The 18,130-nt window shown below is 42.9% G+C and overlaps 3 protein-coding genes across 3 annotated transcripts in view; 1 reads left to right on the top strand and 2 right to left on the bottom strand.

Moving 5' to 3' along the window:
• aqp10b (aquaporin 10b) overlaps nt 1-1,280 on the top strand; it is a 3,797-nt gene extending 2,517 nt beyond the window's left edge. The window contains exons 4-6 of the mRNA XM_037693162.1: nt 194-312; nt 517-734; nt 1,039-1,280. Of these exons, the coding sequence (XP_037549090.1) occupies nt 194-312; nt 517-734; nt 1,039-1,234 (533 nt within the window). The 3' untranslated portion in view covers nt 1,235-1,280. The remainder of the gene's footprint in view (nt 1-193; nt 313-516; nt 735-1,038) is intronic.
• A 648-nt stretch (nt 1,281-1,928) lies between these two features.
• On the bottom strand, nt 1,929-11,918 carry znf687b (zinc finger protein 687b). The gene is made up of 9 exons (XM_037693309.1): nt 9,590-11,918; nt 8,192-8,484; nt 7,925-8,109; nt 7,523-7,699; nt 7,229-7,391; nt 5,086-5,436; nt 4,858-4,958; nt 3,725-3,809; nt 1,929-3,264 (listed from the first exon to the last, which is right to left on the bottom strand). The coding sequence occupies exons 1-9, from the start codon at nt 11,898-11,900 to the stop codon at nt 2,665-2,667; spliced, it is 4,266 nt and encodes a 1,421-aa protein (XP_037549237.1). The 5' UTR covers nt 11,901-11,918; the 3' UTR covers nt 1,929-2,664.
• Nucleotides 11,919-12,891: 973 nt separating this feature from the next.
• On the bottom strand, nt 12,892-17,806 carry psmd4a (proteasome 26S subunit ubiquitin receptor, non-ATPase 4a). Its single transcript, XM_037693534.1, has 10 exons — nt 17,737-17,806; nt 17,079-17,219; nt 16,704-16,818; nt 15,724-15,810; nt 15,496-15,564; nt 15,168-15,383; nt 14,660-14,768; nt 14,437-14,568; nt 14,321-14,361; nt 12,892-13,360 (listed from the first exon to the last, which is right to left on the bottom strand). Exons 1-10 carry the CDS (start codon nt 17,760-17,762, stop codon nt 13,190-13,192), a joined length of 1,107 nt encoding a protein of 368 aa, XP_037549462.1. The 5' UTR covers nt 17,763-17,806; the 3' UTR covers nt 12,892-13,189.
• Between the last annotated feature and the right edge of the window lie 324 nt (nt 17,807-18,130).

The following is an 18,130-nucleotide window of genomic DNA, read 5'->3' as shown; positions in this document are numbered from 1 at the left end:
GAACCGTGGTAAGGGAGCCAACCCCCCCCCCCCCCCCCCGAATCAATGCACCCGTAAAGTTATGCAGCCAAAAGCAGAACAAACAGTTTTCACATCCCAGCTGCTGGTGTTGGGTTGAGCTCACTACATCATTTTTGAGCAGTAGTGGAGGAGCATGCTACCTGCTGATCTTCATGTCTATAAATGTTTGCAGATGCCATCCAGATGTTCAGTGGGGGTCAGCTGACAGTGATGGGTCCAACCGCCACAGCAGGTATTTTCTCAACCTATCCAGCAGACTACCTCAGCCTGTGGGGAGGAATTGTTGACCAGGTCAGTTACTCTCTCTCTCTCTCTCTTATGATTAATTAATTTGATCTCATGCAGCAACATGATTCAGACATCTGGACTTGAATCCTCTAACTCTCCTGTTGCCTTCAGGTCAAAATGACCCACAGAGCTTTCGTTTTAAAACTGAGGCCTTAAATCTGAAGTTTATAAATTGTGTTTTTCTGAACAGTGCCTTTTGTTCCTCAGATCATCGGCACTGCGGCCCTGCTCCTGTGTATCCTGGCGATCGGGGACCAGAGGAACACCTCCATCCCTGATTTTCTGCAGCCGCTCCTGGCCGGAGCGACGGTTCTGGTGATCGGCATCTCCATGGGCTCCAACTGCGGCTACCCTCTGAACCCGGCCAGGGATTTTGGACCTCGACTCTTCACTTACATCGCCGGCTGGGGAGAAGACGTTTTCAAGTTAGTAGCAAAATGAAGCTTTTAAGTCTGTTAGCAAAATATCTCACGAACCACTAGACTCATTTTAAAGGAACTTTCAGAAAATCATCATTGGATGTTTATCTACCATTATTACACTTTTGAGGCTAACTCAAGTCAAGATGGCTGCCACAACTAACTGAACTTAAAAAACACAAAAGTGATTATAATTCAGTTACTTTCACAGAAATTGGGCTGTAATTTGGTGTGGTAGTAGCTGAGAGTCATTCATAACATATAATTCCCTTCTTTTTTCCAATTAAAAGTATAATTTCTGTGTGAACAGGGCTGGAGGCGGCTGGTGGTGGGTGCCGATCGTTGCCCCCTGCATCGGAGCGCTGCTGGGGGCTCTGATCTATGAGCTGCTGGTTGAAGTCCACCACCCTCCACCTTCGTCTGAGACGACTTCAGGTCAGGAAGCTGCTGAGAAGGAGGGAGTGGAACTGGAGGGAGTGGAACCAGAAGGTGGAAAACCCATTTAAGTGATCAAATTAGGAGGAAACTTGTCAAAACATTGCACTTTAAAATGTGGGCTGAGAACGTTTTGTACGCTCAGATTGCTGTTTCAGTTTTTCTACAAATATTTTCAGATTATCAAGAAAAAAAAAAAAAAGATTTAACACTAACAAATCTGAGTTCAGGACTGTTGACTCACTGCCGTGTTTTTGGGAAGTGTTATCACTATTATTGCAGCCATTTATGGTTGTAAACTTTATATGTAGTTTCAGATCATTGTGCTTTAAACTTTAAAGATTAGATCTGGTAATTATAAACAGATGGCTGAAAACTGAGCTTTTTTTTTTTTTTTTTAAAACAACCTTTGAATGACAGAAACTACCAAACATTTTCCAATTTCTTTTCCACATTTATTTCCAAACAGCACAGAAGTGTATGGCATTTCAGCAAGCAGACCACAACCATGGAAGAGAAAATGACGTGACACTACTGAGCTATATAAATATGATGACATATAAAAAGATACAAACAGAAGATTGTTTCCTCTACTCGTAGGCCCTCATCGTGTCGTTGTGAAGGCTGCAACGTGTAAAAAAAAAAAATTGAGTACAGCAAGCACTGATCCTGTAGTTACAAAAAAAAAAAATGTCTCAAAGAGATACGTTTCGTTTTCATACACATTAAGACGACACGACCCCCTCGCCCTCCTCCTGTTTTATAATTACAATGTGTAGCTAACTCTGGGGGGATTTTTTTCTCTTTTAACCATGAACCAGTTTTAGGAAGGAAAAAGGGAACGAGTACAAATACTACACATATTCACATTATCATAGCAAGTTACTAAAACCAGAATGCTTTTAGTGTAATTATGTATTTACACGGCAAAACTCGTTTACTACTCGACAGGAAGCCCGGCCTTTCCTCTACCTTAACGTCACAAATTTTTCTCACGACACAGACTACCTGTAACCATCAGAGTTCGTCACCTTGTTGCACTAACAATATACCAACAGCAATAATGTTTTTATATAAATAAATATTGCAACGTAAAAATCGGGGACTTTTTGTATTTTTTTTCCCGCAAACACTCCCTTTCATGCTTCGTGTGTCTCAGATTTAGTTTTTTCAGCTTTCAGAGGCGTTAAAGCTGATTAATAAACAAAAACAAAGAGGATGGACTTTGAGGCAAGCAGCGCGAATATAATGTAGAGGAGTGTAGTGTGTGTGTAGGGGGGTGTTTTACTAACAGACAGTGCAGATTGAGAGTGCTGGAAATGTGTTATACACAGTATGGCTGATAGAAATGTTTGTTTCTGATCAAACATGCAGCTATAATGGCACAGAAGAAGTGCCACAGAGTAAAATGCTTGTTGTTTAAAAATAAAAATCTGCTCGGGAGCAGCTGTGTTTCAACATTCATGTCCTACAGCCCCCCCCAGTCTCAGGTGACCCATCCCTACTGGGGCTTGTCTGTCTTGTGTGCGGTGAGGAAGGCCATGCCGTGGGTCCTGAAGTGCGTGTTGAGGTCCGTCGCCTTGTCGAAACGCCGGCCGCACACCCTGCAGCTCAGGTTCCCGTCTCCGTCCTCGGCCTGCGCCTGGGGGGACGTGGCGAAGGAGGCGTCTGGAGAGCCGGGAGCGCAGGGGGCGCCGCGCTCTGCTTCGCCCTGCGTGTCCCGCACTCGGTGAGTGATGAAACGGTGTCTGCTGAGCGAGCCGGCCGACGCGAAGCAGACGCCGCACTGCAGGCACTGGAAGGAAGCGGTGTCGCCGCGGTGCTGCGGGATGTGGTGCTGGAACACGACCCCGTCCTCCGTGGAGAAACCGCAGGGGACGCAGCGGAAAACGTTGTCTTCCTCCTCCAACTCACCGGGTGTTGACGACGTGGACGCCACGGAGGCCCTGGTTCTCTTTGCCGGACTGTTGCCGTCTTCTGTGGCGTTTTCCTCTTCATCCGCTGCCCTGCCTACAGGGGGGCCAACCTCACCGTCGTGTTCTGAGGAGCTGCCGGGTCCTTCGCCTCCTGTAGCGGCACGCTTCCTGGTCAGAGGGGGACCCTGAGCAACAGAACACTGAGGCTTAACAGCCGAACTTCAGATACTGAGGCCTAAAACCACATTTCTGTGTACGTGCTGGTTTGTGAAAGAAGCTGAAACTGGGCTGTTAATGCTAAAAGTAGCATAAGTCTAGCTAAAAACAAAAATAGAAGATTCATGAGAGCTATGTTTTGGAAAGAACACGAGATCTCAATAAAGTTGAATTGTATAAAAAAAAATAGCACTCATCTCCTGAATGAGCTGAACATTCTAATATATAATTTAACACAAACTATGCAAAAGTAGTTGGATTACAAAAAGTGTACGTAGAAATCAGCATTTAGACCAAAAACAAAAATTACCAGTTTAATAAAATCTCTTTAAGTAAATTTGTCATGTGGGTTTTAAATAAACACAGCTGGATTTAAACCATTTGTGATAAATGAAGATCAAGAGAAGGAGCTTCGGAGTGTAAACTCACCTGTCCATCTGTTCTGTGATGAAGCCGGATGTGTTTGTCCAGCAGGAAACGACTGCCAAATGTACGTTTTCCTTCTGTGCAAAACCTAAAAAAAACCATTAAGCCATGTTTAAACAATATATTGACATGCAGAAGACTTAAAACAAAAAAAGCTTAAAAGCCATTAAAACTGCTCATTTGCTGTAGAACTACAACAATGTAAAACGTGTAGTGCCCTCTAGTGGTCAGAATGTGTCACGCAGTCGACTTTAAAGGTAAAAGGACCAACAACAATTTGGATTTTTGTACTTAATAGTAAAAATATATAAAAAGCAAACATTTGCTGTGGAAAGAAATGCAATTCATTGCTAAACTAATTCTAAGGGAAATAATTTAAAACAACAGATGTGTACAGTAGTCCCTTGTTTATCGCGGAAGATCTGTACCCTGAAGCCCCGCGATTTTATTTGACATACACCCTGCATGTGGTACACGTGGTGGAACGAAATGGTGTACACAGGGTCCCAGCTACATCCAACAAATGTTTTAAAATGTAAAAGAAAAACAATAAGATGTAAGATGTGAACTAAGGAAAACGTTAATTAAAAATACACTAAGCACTAGTAGCATAAAAACAATTCGCTGAACAGCAGCACGAACATGAGTCTGTGTACTATAGTACTCATTTACTATTTACGGTTGCAATATTCTAAACAATGTTTCTAAACTCTACATGCTCTAAAAGAGCACAGAATGTCATGATTTCAGCTCCCTGCCTCTGCTGCTCTCAGCCTCCTGCAAGCGTTTTTGGCCACGCCCACTTCTCCGCTCTGTACGGAGAACAGCTGATCAGCTGCAGCAGGAAGCTTATCCTGCAGTATGGGCTACACAGAGGGGTACGAGGAAGCTTTTTCTTCAGCTGTCGGATGCACACAGGTGCAGGAGGTGCTAAATAATTTTAAATAATTTATTTTAAATAAAAATCCCATGCCAATCGTGAGGCTCATCCATCAATCAGCCAATTGTGTGTCATGTCCAATTTTATTTTTGAAAAATCATGACAGAGCGAGTCCACGAAAAACGAACCTCGAAGTAGCGAGGGGCTACTGTATTCATGCTGAACAATATTGAAAGTGACAGCCGAGGTGACTCACTGGCAGTGGAAGACTCTTTTGTTGCCCTCATGAATGACACGCTCATGACGTCGCAGGCTGGAGGATGTGCTGAAGGTGCCTCCACAGATACGACAGGGGAACTTTGGAGAAACAAAACAATAAAACATTTAAAGAAATGAAAAGAGTTGGTTGTTTCTATCAAAGGTAACCACGTGAATAATTCACATTTGGTTCATTGACCAATCTAATCTGGGGGAAATGTTGCACCTTGCCGTGCTCCATCTTCACGTGACTCTGGTAGTCGTCGTTGTTGGTGAAGGTGGTCTGACACTGAGCGCACGTCCACTCAGTCGGAGCGCTTGCATTACCGCCACCCCCTGCGGCGGAGTTCCCTCCTGGAGCCTCGTAGTCCTCATCCCCCTCGTCGTCGTCGTCATTTTCCTCCTCTTCATCCTCCTCCTCCTGTTCCCGCCCCCAGTCCTCGCCGTCAGAGGTGTCGGGCTTTCCAGAGGGTTTGGACTTGGAGCTGGAGGGAGTGGAGGAGCTGGTCGGAGCTGAGGCGGGGTTTGAAGAGTCGGGCACAGACTCCGGTTTGGCTGAGATGCCTCTGTGAGCGGTCTGAGACAGGAACATGTTTCAGTCGTACGAAACGCTCCAAGCACATCAACTCTGCGTCAATTCATTCTTCTCGGTTAAAAAAAAGGCACCGGTGCTCTTAGATAAGAAGCAAGGCACTCTGGATGTCTGCTTTAAAAAGTTTGTGTGACCGATTCAGCATCACATTGTTGTTTTTATGTTTTGCACGTTTTTATAAATTTAACTACTTCAGTATACTTTGAGCTATTTTAGCTATTTATACATCAAAACATTAGGCTCATTCAAGAGATGGGTGTTATGACTTTTGGTTTATGTATCGTTTATTATACTTTAAAATATTTATCATTTATTTACAACTATTTCCTCTTAAAATAAATTGGAATCTCAATTCCTTCAAAAACATTTTCTTGGAAATCTGCTCTATAATGGCTCTAATTTTTTCTTACTAAGCTACTTTTAGCTTTTAGCTAGCCTTCTGCTGCTTTTAGTTAGCCTTTTGCTACGTTTAGTCGTTTGCAACTTTTAGCTAGTGTTTTATTTTTGGTTTATAGCTAACCATGTACTGCGTTTAGCTAGTGTTTTTTTTCTTTAGCAAGCTTTTTTCTACTTTTAGCTTTCAGCTACTTTTTGACTTTTAACCAGCTATTTGTTACATTGAAGTTTTAGCTACCCTTCAGCTACTTATAAGTTGTGTTTTATTAGTTTTGGCTTTTACTTAGTGTTTTTCTAAGTTTAGCTATCATTTAGGAAGTGTTTTGATTTTTTTTTTAGCTTTTAGCTAACCATTTACTGCTTTTAGTTAGTGTTTTCTTCTTTAGCTACATTAACTAGCTATTTGTTGCATTGAAGTTTTAGCTACTCTTCAGCTACTTAAGTCAACTTTTATTAGTTTTGGCTTTTACTTAGTGTTTTTCTAAATTTAGCTATCATTTAGGTAGTGTTTTGATATTTTTTGGCTTTTAGCTAATCATTTACTGCTTTTAGTGTTTTCTACTTTAGCTACACTTTTTTCTATTTTTAACTAGCTATTTGTTACATTGAAGTTTTAGCTACCCTTCTACTACTTTTAAATATTGTTGGGTTTTTACTTTTGACTTACCAAGCATTTAGCTAAATTTAGCTTTCATTTAGGTAGTGTTTTGCTATTTTTTTTGGCTTTTAACCAACCATTTACTGCTTTTAGTTAGTGTTTTCTACTTTAGCTACATTTTTCTAATTTCAACTAGCTATTTGTTACATTGAAGTTTTAGCTACCCTTCTACTTCTTTTAAATAGTGTTTAGTTACTTTTGACCTAGCATTTAGCTAGGTAGTGGTTTGCTATTTTTTGGCTTTTGGTTAACCATTTGCTCTTTAGAGTAGTGTTTGCAACTTTTAGCTTTGAGGCAGCCTCTTGCTACTTTCAACTTTTAGCAAGTCTGATACGATACATTTATCTTTTAGCTAACATTTAGCTACTTTAAAATGACATTTAGCCAATTTTGACTTTCACCTATAATTTGCTACATTTAGCTTCTAGCAAACCTTTTGCTACTTTGATCTTTTTTGGTTTTAGCTAGAGCTTTAACAACTCAGTTTCAGCTTCTTCAGCAAACTCATTCAGCACTCATCGCATTTTTGCAGACAACTTCTCGAGTTATGAGACAATTTGTAAGGCTGAGCCAAGTTTTGCTGTCAGCCTTTTCTGACACCACATCCATTGTAGAAATCCATGAACAAGCAACACGTAAAGACAAAATGTCAACCGTTTCTTTGAGCTGCAATAATTTATTCCTAAAATCGGACACGTGAAATATTAAGATCTAAAAACACACCTTAATGTGCTCCATCATGGAACCCTTCTGAGCGTAGAGCTTAGTGCAGTCGGGACACTTGAACACGTGCACTTTTTGCTTGGCTAAATGAGTGTCAAAGTGCATGTACAGCAAGGGCTTCTGGGTAAAAACTGTATCACACATCACACACTTGTAGATCATCCTAAAAAACGAGAAAAGAAACAAAAACAATGAGCTACCTGTTTATCAAATGGGATCACTTTCAAACCTGTTCTAAAGAGATCCTCAACACGGGAGGGAAAACTTTTGATCTGGTGGAAATAGTTCTCGTACTTGGCCTGTCCTCCGGTTAGCGTTGGGTGCTGGGTGCTGATGTGGCTTTGGGCGCTGGGGGAAGACTTGAAGGCCATGGGGCAGCTGGGACACTTGTGGAAGACCTCGCAGTGAGCTGTCTGAATGTGGGACTTGATGGAGTTCAACCCTCCGAACACGACCTGGCAACTTGAGCACCTTGAAGCAAAATGGGACAATTTTAAACTCCATTGACAAAAGTTTCTTTTCTTACTTCTTGCATTTTTTATGGATATTTTTAACAAACTTTAACTCGTTAAAATAATCTGAAGCTAAAAAGTCTACTAAAGAAAACCATCCAGAGAGTAATGTATTTTCCCTCCTAATCTAGAAATTAAAGCGGCTTCGCGGAGATGCAATGTGAGTTTCGAGTAGTCTTCATACCTGTAGCCAATGCGCCTGGCGAAATGCAAACAGGCCTCGTCCAGGTGGGTCTGGAAGCTCGCCTGTCGCGCGATTCCACCACATTCAGGACACACATGTGGAGCTTTGTGTTTATGGATCCTCTGGTGGGCGGACACGGCACAAGAGTTGGGGAGCATCATGGGAGGCGAGCACTGAGTGCATGTCTGCAAGATGAATAAAACGAGAGATTTGAGCAAAACGTTCAGGTAGCACCTCACGCTAACGGTGTCATCCCTCAAAACTCACCGTATTAGGAGCTCCTCTGATCTGCTGGAAGTGAGTGACCAGCTCAGTCTTGCCAGAGAACTGTGTTTGGCACTCTGAACATTTAAAGTTGTTGTACTGCAGCCCCTCGGCCTTTTTGCAGGGCAGAGGCATCAGCGCCTGGGGGCCCTGAGGCGCGCGGCGGACGGTTCGAGGCTGAGCTGCTGTGGGACACGACGTGTCCTTCATGGGACTGGAGTTGGCCGCGATGGAAGGACCCCCTGGTGTGGTGGAGGGAGAGGAGACTGGAGAAGAGGACGAAGAGGTGAGCAGGCCTGTTCAGCCCAAAGGTGGAGAACAGAGGAGACAAACGGGAGTCAACCACATGCGTTTGTTTACCTACAGAAACAGCCCAAGTGACTGAAAATAGTGGCGACGTCCATAGAAGAGCTGTTTTGGATGGAGAAGTCTGACAAATCTGATGTACTGGAACTTATTTATATATGTTGAGTAAAACATGCAAACAAAAGCACTTTGTTTACATTGAGTGCATACCTGCATTTCAGAGTTGCACATCAATACAGTCATATATACAGTAGTCCCTCGCTACTTTGTGGTTTGTTTATCGCAGTTTTTCAAAATAAGATTGGACATGACACACAATTGGCTGATTGATGGATGAGCCACATGATCGGCATGGAATTTTTATTTAAAATAAACTGTTTAAAATTATTTGGCACCTGCTGCTCCTTTGTGCAGCCCTTACTGCTGCAGGATAAACTTCCTCATGCAGCTGATCAGCTGATCTGCGTGCAGAGCGGAGAAGTGGGCGTGGCCGAGAACGCTTGCAGGTGGCTGAGGGCGGCGGATGCACAGAGAGGGAAATCATGACATTCTTTTACAGCATTTAAAAACATTGTTTAGGACATGGAAGAGCAACATGAGGCCAGGACTCTGTGGCCTACACTCATCTCCAGGCCAGCGGTCACTCGTTCAGGGATGAAGATGTTCACATCCTGGACAGAGAGGAACGATGGTTTGAGAGAGGAGTGAAGGAGGCCATCTTTGTGAAAAGAAACTGCCCAACACTAAACAGGGGTGGAGGCCTCCGTTTCAACTGCCCCCCTCTGGTTTAGGATATCGCAAGAGCGTGGGAAGGGTTTAAAACGCTTAAAAAAATAAAAATAAAAAATAATATATATATATATATATATTACTAGTACTACTATTTCTACTTCGTGGTTTTCCACTTATCGCGGGGCTTCAGGTTACAGATCCCCCGCGATAAACGAGGGACTACTGTATCTGGAAAACCAAAAGTGTAAACTCTTTCAAGCTGCACTATTTGATAGTTCAGGGTAGCCTGTTTATTTTTGATTTCATAGTTTGGAATTAGTACCTTTAGTAGTAAAAATGAACGAAAGCTGCACGTCAACTCACCCCCGATTGGCGTTATGTCTTGCTGCCCAATCATCTGCTCTACGGTGACGGGCCTCATGACCAGATGTGAGCACTGCATGACCAGCCCACGCTCCTTGTGCTCCCTGGCGTGCAGCAGCAGGCTGCACTTGTTGAAGAAAGCGAGCCTCTTAGCGCAGTGGTTGCACGTCACCTCGATGCGCAGCGATCGGCGGTCGTAGTGTCGTGCCAGGCTGCGTTCCAGGGCAAAGGCGTCTCCGCACTCTAAGCAGCGGTATCCTGTGGTGGGGAGCGGAAGACCCCACTCAGGGGGCGGAGGAGCTGAGAGGTCAGGCTTGTAGCTTGGCAAAAGGTTTTTGCTGTTCAGGATTTTGTTGAACGCTTCCACCAGGCTCGACTGACTCCGGGAGATGACGGCTCCCGTGCTGTTGACGATTGAGGCGGGTTTGTTTGACTGCAGGCTGCCGCCTATGATGGTGCCACTACTTCCGTTAGCTGATTTGTTAGTGGCTGTGCGGACGTTTATCCCACTAGCAGCTACTGAGAACTTGGGGGAGGAGGCCACTGACGGTGTTGCAGGCAGGGCAGCGGATTTGGTGATGCTGACAGCGGCGGCAGAAACCTTCACCTTCTCGGATGAAGCCATTTTGTTTTGGACCTTTGTGGCAGCTGCGAGCATGACGCTGCTCGCTGCGAGCGTAGAAACAGGGAGAGCATTGAGAGCACTTACTTTCTGGGAAGAAGTCATGTGACCAGGAGAGGCCTCAGCTTTCTGGGTTTTGTTTGCTAATGCTTTCTGATCTCCGGTTTGAGCTTTCGGGTCCAAGCCTTTCCCTCCTGCTGCACCTTTTGGCGCCACTCTTGTCACAGTTCTGGTGATTCCACCAGTGGAGGTTTTAATTGTTTTTATTCTGACTTTAAGGGGGCGGGACGGAGCACCAGAGAGAACAGGTGTAGGGCTGCTTTTTTCTCCATCAGTGGATGAAGGTTTAGACTTGCCATCACCCGTCTCCATGTTGTCCTCACTTGTTTCCATATTTTCTCCCTTATCAGCTGCGCCGTCAACAACCCTATCAATCCCGTTCCCGACCTCCATCTCTTCCTCCTCATCTTTAGGCTCCCGCAGCTCTGAGGGAGGTGGTGTGGAGGCCACTGCAGGGCTGGAGCATCTCTTAGCAGTGGCCTGAGCTGCTGAATTTGGCGTCTCTGGTTCGGGACTCTCTGGTGAATCTCTCTCTTCAATCACATGTTCCGGATGCCTCTCCTCCGCCTGTGGATTCTCTGCGGAGCCAGACTGTGGGGTGGATGAAGTCAGAGATGATTCTGAAGGAGTGTCGCCAGGCTTGGGTTGAGATGTGGCAGAGGTGGGCTGCGCAGAGACGGACTCAGACTTGTAGCGTCCGCTCAGCTGAGTGCAGGTTGGAGAGTCTGGGTTCTCCTGGATCACCAGTGGACTCCCCAAATCAGCATCAGAATCCTCCTCCTCTCCCTGGTGGTGCTGAAACCCAGCAGCGCCACTTTGGGGAGCTCCATTGAATGGCTGAGAGGAGTGCAGCGGACGAGGTGCAGAAGGTGGAGCTGAAAGCAGGGGTTTGGAAGGTGGAAAAAAAGGCAAGGATATTCCTACTGGTCCACCAGCAGCCAGTGGGGGCGACCCAGCTGATAGAGAGGAAGATGTAGGTAACGATGCTTTGACCCCATCTGCCCTTTCTTGACCTGTATCCTGCTGCTGCTGGTGTTGCTGCTGCAGAAGCTGCATCTTTCTGGCCCGACCCACTGGATCGCCAGAACCCTGCGCCACAAGCGGCTTAAGTCTGTTGAAAATGTTGGCACCCTGCTTGTGAGACTTGGCCGTGCTGACACCGGCTGCTTCTACAGTCACTTTAGGGGTGTTCATGGACCAGGGTGCACCGTTAGACTGAACCTGGCTGAGGGGGAGTGGAGTGGAGACGCCAGATGCTCCAAAACCATTGTGATTGAGGGCTTCAGAATCCGCCATCCCGGGAGCGCACGCTCCAAGCCGGGGACCCACATCGACTCCTGCGATCACATCTGCGTCGTCCTCTGCTCCATCCACTGCCTCGTGACGAACTTTGTTCTTCACAATCACACTCACAATCGAGGTGTCCGCCTGAGGGTCTGAGGGACTTGGCGGTCTCAGGGATGACCCAACGCCCACCACGTTTTCTGGCTTTCCCAGAGGTGCACCTGCAGCTCCGTGGGGTGCTTCTGCTTCATCCGGGGCAGACTGGATGGCCTCTTTGGCATCTATGTCAGGAATATCAAACGCTGCCAATAGGTCATCAAAATCTGGGGTCTTCATGTCCCCCATGCCGGGATCGACTCCTGTAAAAACAAAAAATTACACACGTGTGATATTGACCACGAACTTGACGGGTGTTTACAAAAACGATCACATGTAAACAGAAACAGAAGCCGTGTCCTCGATATCATACGTAACGCGTGGACATTTAATAAACCCAAAACATCTAGCAGGTTATCGCGGTAGCTGGATCCTGAACTAGCATTTACTTAGCCTGCTAGCAGCGGCGTTTCTGCAGCCAAACCCTTATTTTTACTGACAGGCTCGGAATATTTCACCATGAATGAAAAGAACTGCTTCAATTATGTTTTCAATACGTGTTCATTTCAATGGAGGGGGCTCTTTTAAGCCACGCTACAGCCGAGACATCGTTTTGTACCGACGGGGCTCCGTTCTTTTGAGCTAGCAGCATATTCCTTCCTGTCTGAGGCTGCTGGCCGCTGAGCTCCAGCCAACACGGAGGGGTCATTCAGCTAGCGAGCTAACGTCTTTAAAAGCAACAGGGCGGCTCGTTCAGGTGGGGGTTCACAGCAGCCACGACCCGCTGACCGTGGGGTCGACGGTGTCACAGAAAGGAGCGGCTGAGGTCGTGGGGGGTTTGCTTTTCATATCCGGTGTATTTGTTTGATTGTTTACCTGGATATGCGACTCCCGACTATCCTTAGCTCGTTTTCAGCTGAAAATGCAGCGCTTCCCGTCACGTGACCCGGGACGTCCAATCAAATCGCCGCAGCGCTGGAGGAAAAATGTTCAGAGGATGCTACAAAAGACACGTTTATGGTTCTATGTTAAATACTTACATATGTGTATTTATAAATATTTATACTAAAAGAAGGGCTTTATATTACACTGACGGTTTGCTATAATTTCCAGTCTGCAAACAACTGGACTGAGAACAGACGAAGGCAAAAGGCAACACAATTTCATGTAGATTTTATTGCAAAAAAAAAAACACAAACATGACAGGAATGTGACTAACTCTAGTCTAAAGCCTGTCGTCCCAACTTCTGAGTAAATAACTAATCGGACCTTGTTGATAAAATTTTAACTGAAAAGCATACAAAGTAATTTGATAACGCATTGTTAGAATTTGGATTTTGGGGCAATGCATAAACTCAAAATTAGACAATAAAATGTAATATATATGTTTTATATGTTGGTGCTTTCGAGTGCCTAGCAGAAAGGCGGTATTAAATGTCAGAGTGCCGTCATGCAGGGTTGGTACATCAGCAACCTCGTATTTAAAAAATGCATCCTGTGTAAATCTGCCATTGTTCATTTATCTTTACTTTCTCTGCTCATTTCTTCTTCTCTTCATCCTTTTTGCTGTCTGGCTTGTTTCCTGTTTGGGATGCCAGGGAGCCCATGGCGTTGCGGATGGCCTCGTTGTTGGGATCCACTCCAGGCAGGTTCTCCAAAACGCTCTGAAGGAAATCTGGGTCTTGCATCACATCGTAGTCATCTTCCTCCTTTTTAAAAGCAAGATGAAGTCAGTTAGGTTAAAGTCTTTGTTATAGAAAAAGCACTGCCATGTAAAAATCAAGCTGGCTCCTACTGTGAGTCATAATTTTTGTTCATGATAAGCTCAACAGTACATTGCAACCATTTTCTTTTTAAAAGCGTTGTCCACATGGTAATAGGGTTAGTGAATTTACGCAACTTTAGCACTTCAGCCTTGCAGCCACATGGAAACAACCATTTGGGAGCCCCAAAACTGATTTTTTTTTTTTTATGAGTTCCAGAGTGAGGAGGGGGAAAAAAAAGTACAACGTAATCCTTGCATTTTTGTGTAGACAGACAAAATTGAATATTTTGAAAAAGATTATGTCACAGCCCCACCTCTAATCTAACCTGTCTCTTCTTGTGTTTCAATTCAAAAATACTTTATTAATCCCAAAGGTAAATTATTTGTTGTTGTAACTCGTTATCCTCATTTCATTGTTTGCACCCAGTGTAAGCTTCACATACATGTTCCACACCCTATTTCCTGTTATTGGTGTATTTTGGTAGTCTAGCATAGCTACTAGCATTTTTGGGTCATTTTAGGTGTTTCCGGTGTAGATGAAGACATTTCTAGAAACAGTACTTTGTGTACAAGGTTTTTTTTTTGGTTTTTTTAGAAACAACAAAAAAAAACATATATATATGCATATGTGTACAAGGTTTAAAAGTTGGAATTTGCTTCTTGAAAAACCGCCCACGATGTTCAAGTTCCAGGGGGGTTTTCTTTTAAAAATAATAATCATAACACCTTAAAAATAGAAGCCCCATCAACAGTTAATAAGTGTGAAACTTCCTACCAGCCAATTATAAATGAAGCATTTAAAATTAGAACATCTTTAAGAAGAAAGAAAATCTAACTGCTCATTAATTAAAACAGTTATGTGTAAAATTACCAATAATTAATAATAATGTTATACAATGCTCACCTTTGTTGATTCTGAAGTCTCCATGGGGGCTTCACTGCCCTCTGTTAATCAATGAGAACTTATTTTACTAACTAAGTTTGATTTACAACGTAAACTAGTTTTACAAACAAAGTCACCTTCACCGGCGAGAGACATCTGCATGGCGTAGGCGATCTGCTCCTCCTCCGTCATGCTGCTGAAATCAGGAAGAACTGCTGCACCGCTCTCAGGCTGGGATACTGACATTTTCAACAAGGCTTCCTCCGATTCTGCAACAAGAACGTTACAGTCAAAAAATTTTTTAAAAAGCCTTCCTTATTTTTAAATCGTGCATTAAATCAGAAAAATACATATCATTACCATCAGCACTGGGTGTGGGCACGCCTGCCTCAGCAGCAGAAGCAGCAGCAGCTCTGCGGGCCTCCTCCTCCTGCCTCTGTCGCTGCTCCTCCATCGAAACACGAAGGGCCTAAAGCAACAACACATTAAAAACACTTGATTCATATTTGCGTTCACATGTAAATATACCATCTTCACTCTGGAACATTTCCCCCTAAATAGAGGTGTGGGTGAAGTCAGCTGAAAACACTCAACACTTAAGCCTACAGTTTAAAATTGCAAATTAATTTTAAACAAATAATCCTCACATTCTCTTAATTTTAAAAGTTCAACTATGCTTATTTTTAAAGACAACAAAAAGCACTGCCATTAGATTTAGTTTGCCTTCACTGGACTGTTTTGAGACTGTCAGTAATTATATCATTTTAATGAGACTTTAATTTGTAAAATATCTATTTTAAATGGATTTTTTTTTTTAATCCAATCCACATTTCACATCCGCCATTCCACACATGCATTTATCGCCTACCAAGGCCAGCTCTGGATCAGCACTTGGGTCCACACCAAACTCAAAGTCGCTGGCACCGAGACCCATCATGGAGCCTCCTTCACCAGCCAGGATTGGGGAGGACAGCAGAGCATCAGCCAGACTGGGCCCAGGAGGGACTGTGACCAGGTGGGAGCCCGTTCCCTCCTTCCCATTTAGAGTGTTAATAAAAGCAGTCAGCTTTTCTGTGTTGAACTCCTGAACAGATGGACACATGTGGTTTTAAGTAGAATCAATTAAGATAATGAAAAGTTACTTCTTACTTTAAATTGCATGCATTTCTGATTTTGCAGAAGCAGGAATAGCTCACCTCTTCTCCAAAGTTGATGATGTCTACATTCACCTTCTCCTTTTTCAAGCGCTTCGCCAACTTGACAAGCTGAAAGATCAGCAGGTTTAGACAGAAACATAAAGGGATAAACACCAAAGTTCATGCTCAATAATTCAGGGATAAAGAAAAATAAATTAAATTTTTCAAACAAATGAAACGACATTTCCATCTAAAAGACTGACCTAAAACATAAGATTTTAAACTCACATCTTTTTCCATATCCTCTACAGGGCTTCCAACGAAGGCAATGATCCTCATCTTGTGGTTTTTTCCTTGTCTGTGCTTTAGAGCCAGCTGCAAAAAATTAAAAAGCACAGCTGCTGAAAAAGTAAAACCACAATTATAATTTTTAATACACTTTTGATCTTTTTAAATGACTGACTAAATAAATAACTTGAAATAGTGTATATAATATATATATATAATTCATAGTTTAATGCAGTTTGAGTAAGACTGCTGCTGTAAAATTGCCATAAATAGTCATATAGTCCTGAAAAACAGTTAAGAATTAAGACTTTGACATTACACCCAGATGCAAAAGATGAGAAGTGGAAAAACAACAGTGGAGCAAAGTGTGTGTGTCTTTTTAAAACAGCTGCTTTTCATTACTGCCAGGGGAGCTCCCCCTTATTTCACTGCTGATCAACAAAACAAACTATAGAGTGGAGACACGGGACACTGACAAAGCAGTACCCGCCTCTCCCCGCCCCTGGTTAAAGCAGAAAGTCCAGACTGTCTGTCTTAGATGCAGATGTCTTCAGTTTTGCTGTTTGATAATAGATCAGAAATGTGTTTATTTAATAAATAAGCAGCAGTTATTTAAGTTGGATGAATTACAGAGTTCATTGTGTCATTAAAGATGCAGCTAAGCTAATAGCTTGTGTTTGACACTTTAAGAGCAAAGCAGGGCTTGTGAAACTGTAGGCAGAAACAAAGAACATAAAATATGTTAGAGAAAAAAAAGTTTTTTTTTTTGTTTGTTAGCAAGTCAGGAAAGGAGTGGTAAAAACAGCAGTTCTTTAGAAAGCAGTTTCCGCTGTTGTCTGTAACATGAGAAATTGCTTTTCTTGTTTTGTTGCCTTTAACTGGAAAAAAAAAATACAATAACAGCAGCATGGGTTTTGAATTTTATTTAGTTTTTTAATGGCCCATAGGATTGAAGATCTTATGGGCTGAAGATTACTTACATGAGCCACTCTGATGCCCGTACAGAAGCAGATATTTCCTTTAGGCTGGACAGCGTGGAGTTTGGACAGGATGCGACCAGTGTCTGGTGTCAGTGTGGTGAGGACCTCACAGTTACTACATCAGAGCAGGAGAATTTAACCACAGTTAATCATCTGCAGCCTGACAAAACAAATCAATAATGATAAAAACCGCAAACATGTGCAAGTTACTCACAATAAATTTCCACGTGTAACTTTTTAAATAATTGTTAACTGGATGCACAAGTCAAAGGAAGTGAGGTTGTTTAAAGAAACTGCTATTTGTGTTTGTGTGTTGGCTTATAACCAAATGTCATTAAATTATGTTATTGGTTATATGGAGAGAGGAATCCTTACTTTGCCATGGTAATAAGTCCCACATTGTTCTCAGGATTACTGCGTGTTTTGGAGTGGCAGACTATGTTGACAGCATCTTGCTGAGCCTGCAGCCTTGTGGGCAGAAAGTCTCCATTTCTCATGTATTCACTGTTATCCACACTGAGGGAAAGAGAGCAGTTTGTCTTTAGCATTATAGCATCCAACATGCTGACACTTCTTCAGCTACTTTTCTGTGGACAAAGAAAGGTCTGTTTTCTTCACTTTAGAGCTCATAAAGAGCCTAAAATACCTAATACTGTGACAAAAAGTAAAAAAAAACGAGCACAGCTTTTTAGAAACAACTAGGTACAATTGGACGAATCGATGACAGCATCTGTGTTGTCAGGTGTCAATTTAGACAGAAACCCTACATCACAAGCGCACATACACATCGGATGTATTACACTAATACAGCTGCATTATTAAAACCGCAACTTCTAACCTAAACTAGCGCTAAATTTTAGGCTAAATGACTCAGCTAACCGTCACCGGCTAATTATAGGCCGAAGAGGCCCAAAATATTAATCGACGTTCGGGTTTATGAAATAATGTATCGACTACTTAACGTTCAAATCTTCATATAAACTGTTCTTGGTTTAACAACTATTAAGGAAATAGTTTCTTTTTAGGTTCCTACCAGACCATAGTACTTTCCAGCCCCATTTTGGAAACTTCTTGTTGCTTTTCTTGCGTAGTCTAACAAGCGCGCATCCTATTGGTTGACGGCTGAACAAGACGGATCCTGATTGGTCCAAAAAAATGGTCTCTCAGCGTTGTAAATTAAAAAACTTAATGTACACTATTTTACTCTGTAACGTCAGAATTTGTTTTACCTTCTTTAAATAAAAATACTATATTCATTCTTTCTTTATCTTTTACAGGGATTGTCTTGTAAAGGGGTCTATTTTTTAAGCCTTTTCAGTTCATCTGATCATTAAAAAAATGCTGTTTTCTATTTTATGATTCAAATTTGAAAAGGAATACACAACTCAAGGGGAAAAAAAGAGTTGAATAATAATCTAAATAACTAA

Source organism: Nematolebias whitei, chromosome 19 (assembly GCF_014905685.2).
Source record: "Nematolebias whitei isolate Nwh7 chromosome 19, NemWhi1, whole genome shotgun sequence".
In the NCBI taxonomy this organism is placed as follows: domain Eukaryota; kingdom Metazoa; phylum Chordata; class Actinopteri; order Cyprinodontiformes; family Rivulidae; genus Nematolebias; species Nematolebias whitei.
The sequence above is the reverse complement of the archived record's forward strand: the minus strand, read 5'-3'. Positions and strand labels throughout refer to the sequence as shown.

Bases quoted from the DNA above. Each gene is read 5' to 3' on its own strand.
- znf687b (XM_037693309.1), bottom strand. From the start codon at position 11,900: ATGGGGGACATGAAGACCCCAGATTTTGATGACCTATTGGCAGCGTTT. The intron at 7,700-7,924 runs GTATGAAGACTA...TTTTGCTTCAAG, and splicing joins GCCAGGCGCATTGGCTACAG to GTGCTCAAGTTGCCAGGTCG. The intron at 5,437-7,228 runs GTGTGTTTTTAG...TTCCTGTCTCAG, and splicing joins CCATGATGGAGCACATTAAG to ACCGCTCACAGAGGCATCTC.
- psmd4a (XM_037693534.1), bottom strand. From the start codon at position 17,762: ATGGGGCTGGAAAGTACTATGGTCTG. The intron at 14,769-15,167 runs GTAGGCGATAAA...TTGTTGCTTTAG, and splicing joins CTGATCCAGAGCTGGCCTTG to GCCCTTCGTGTTTCGATGGA. The intron at 14,362-14,436 runs GTGACTTTGTTT...ATTGATTAACAG, and splicing joins GATGTCTCTCGCCGGTGAAG to AGGGCAGTGAAGCCCCCATG.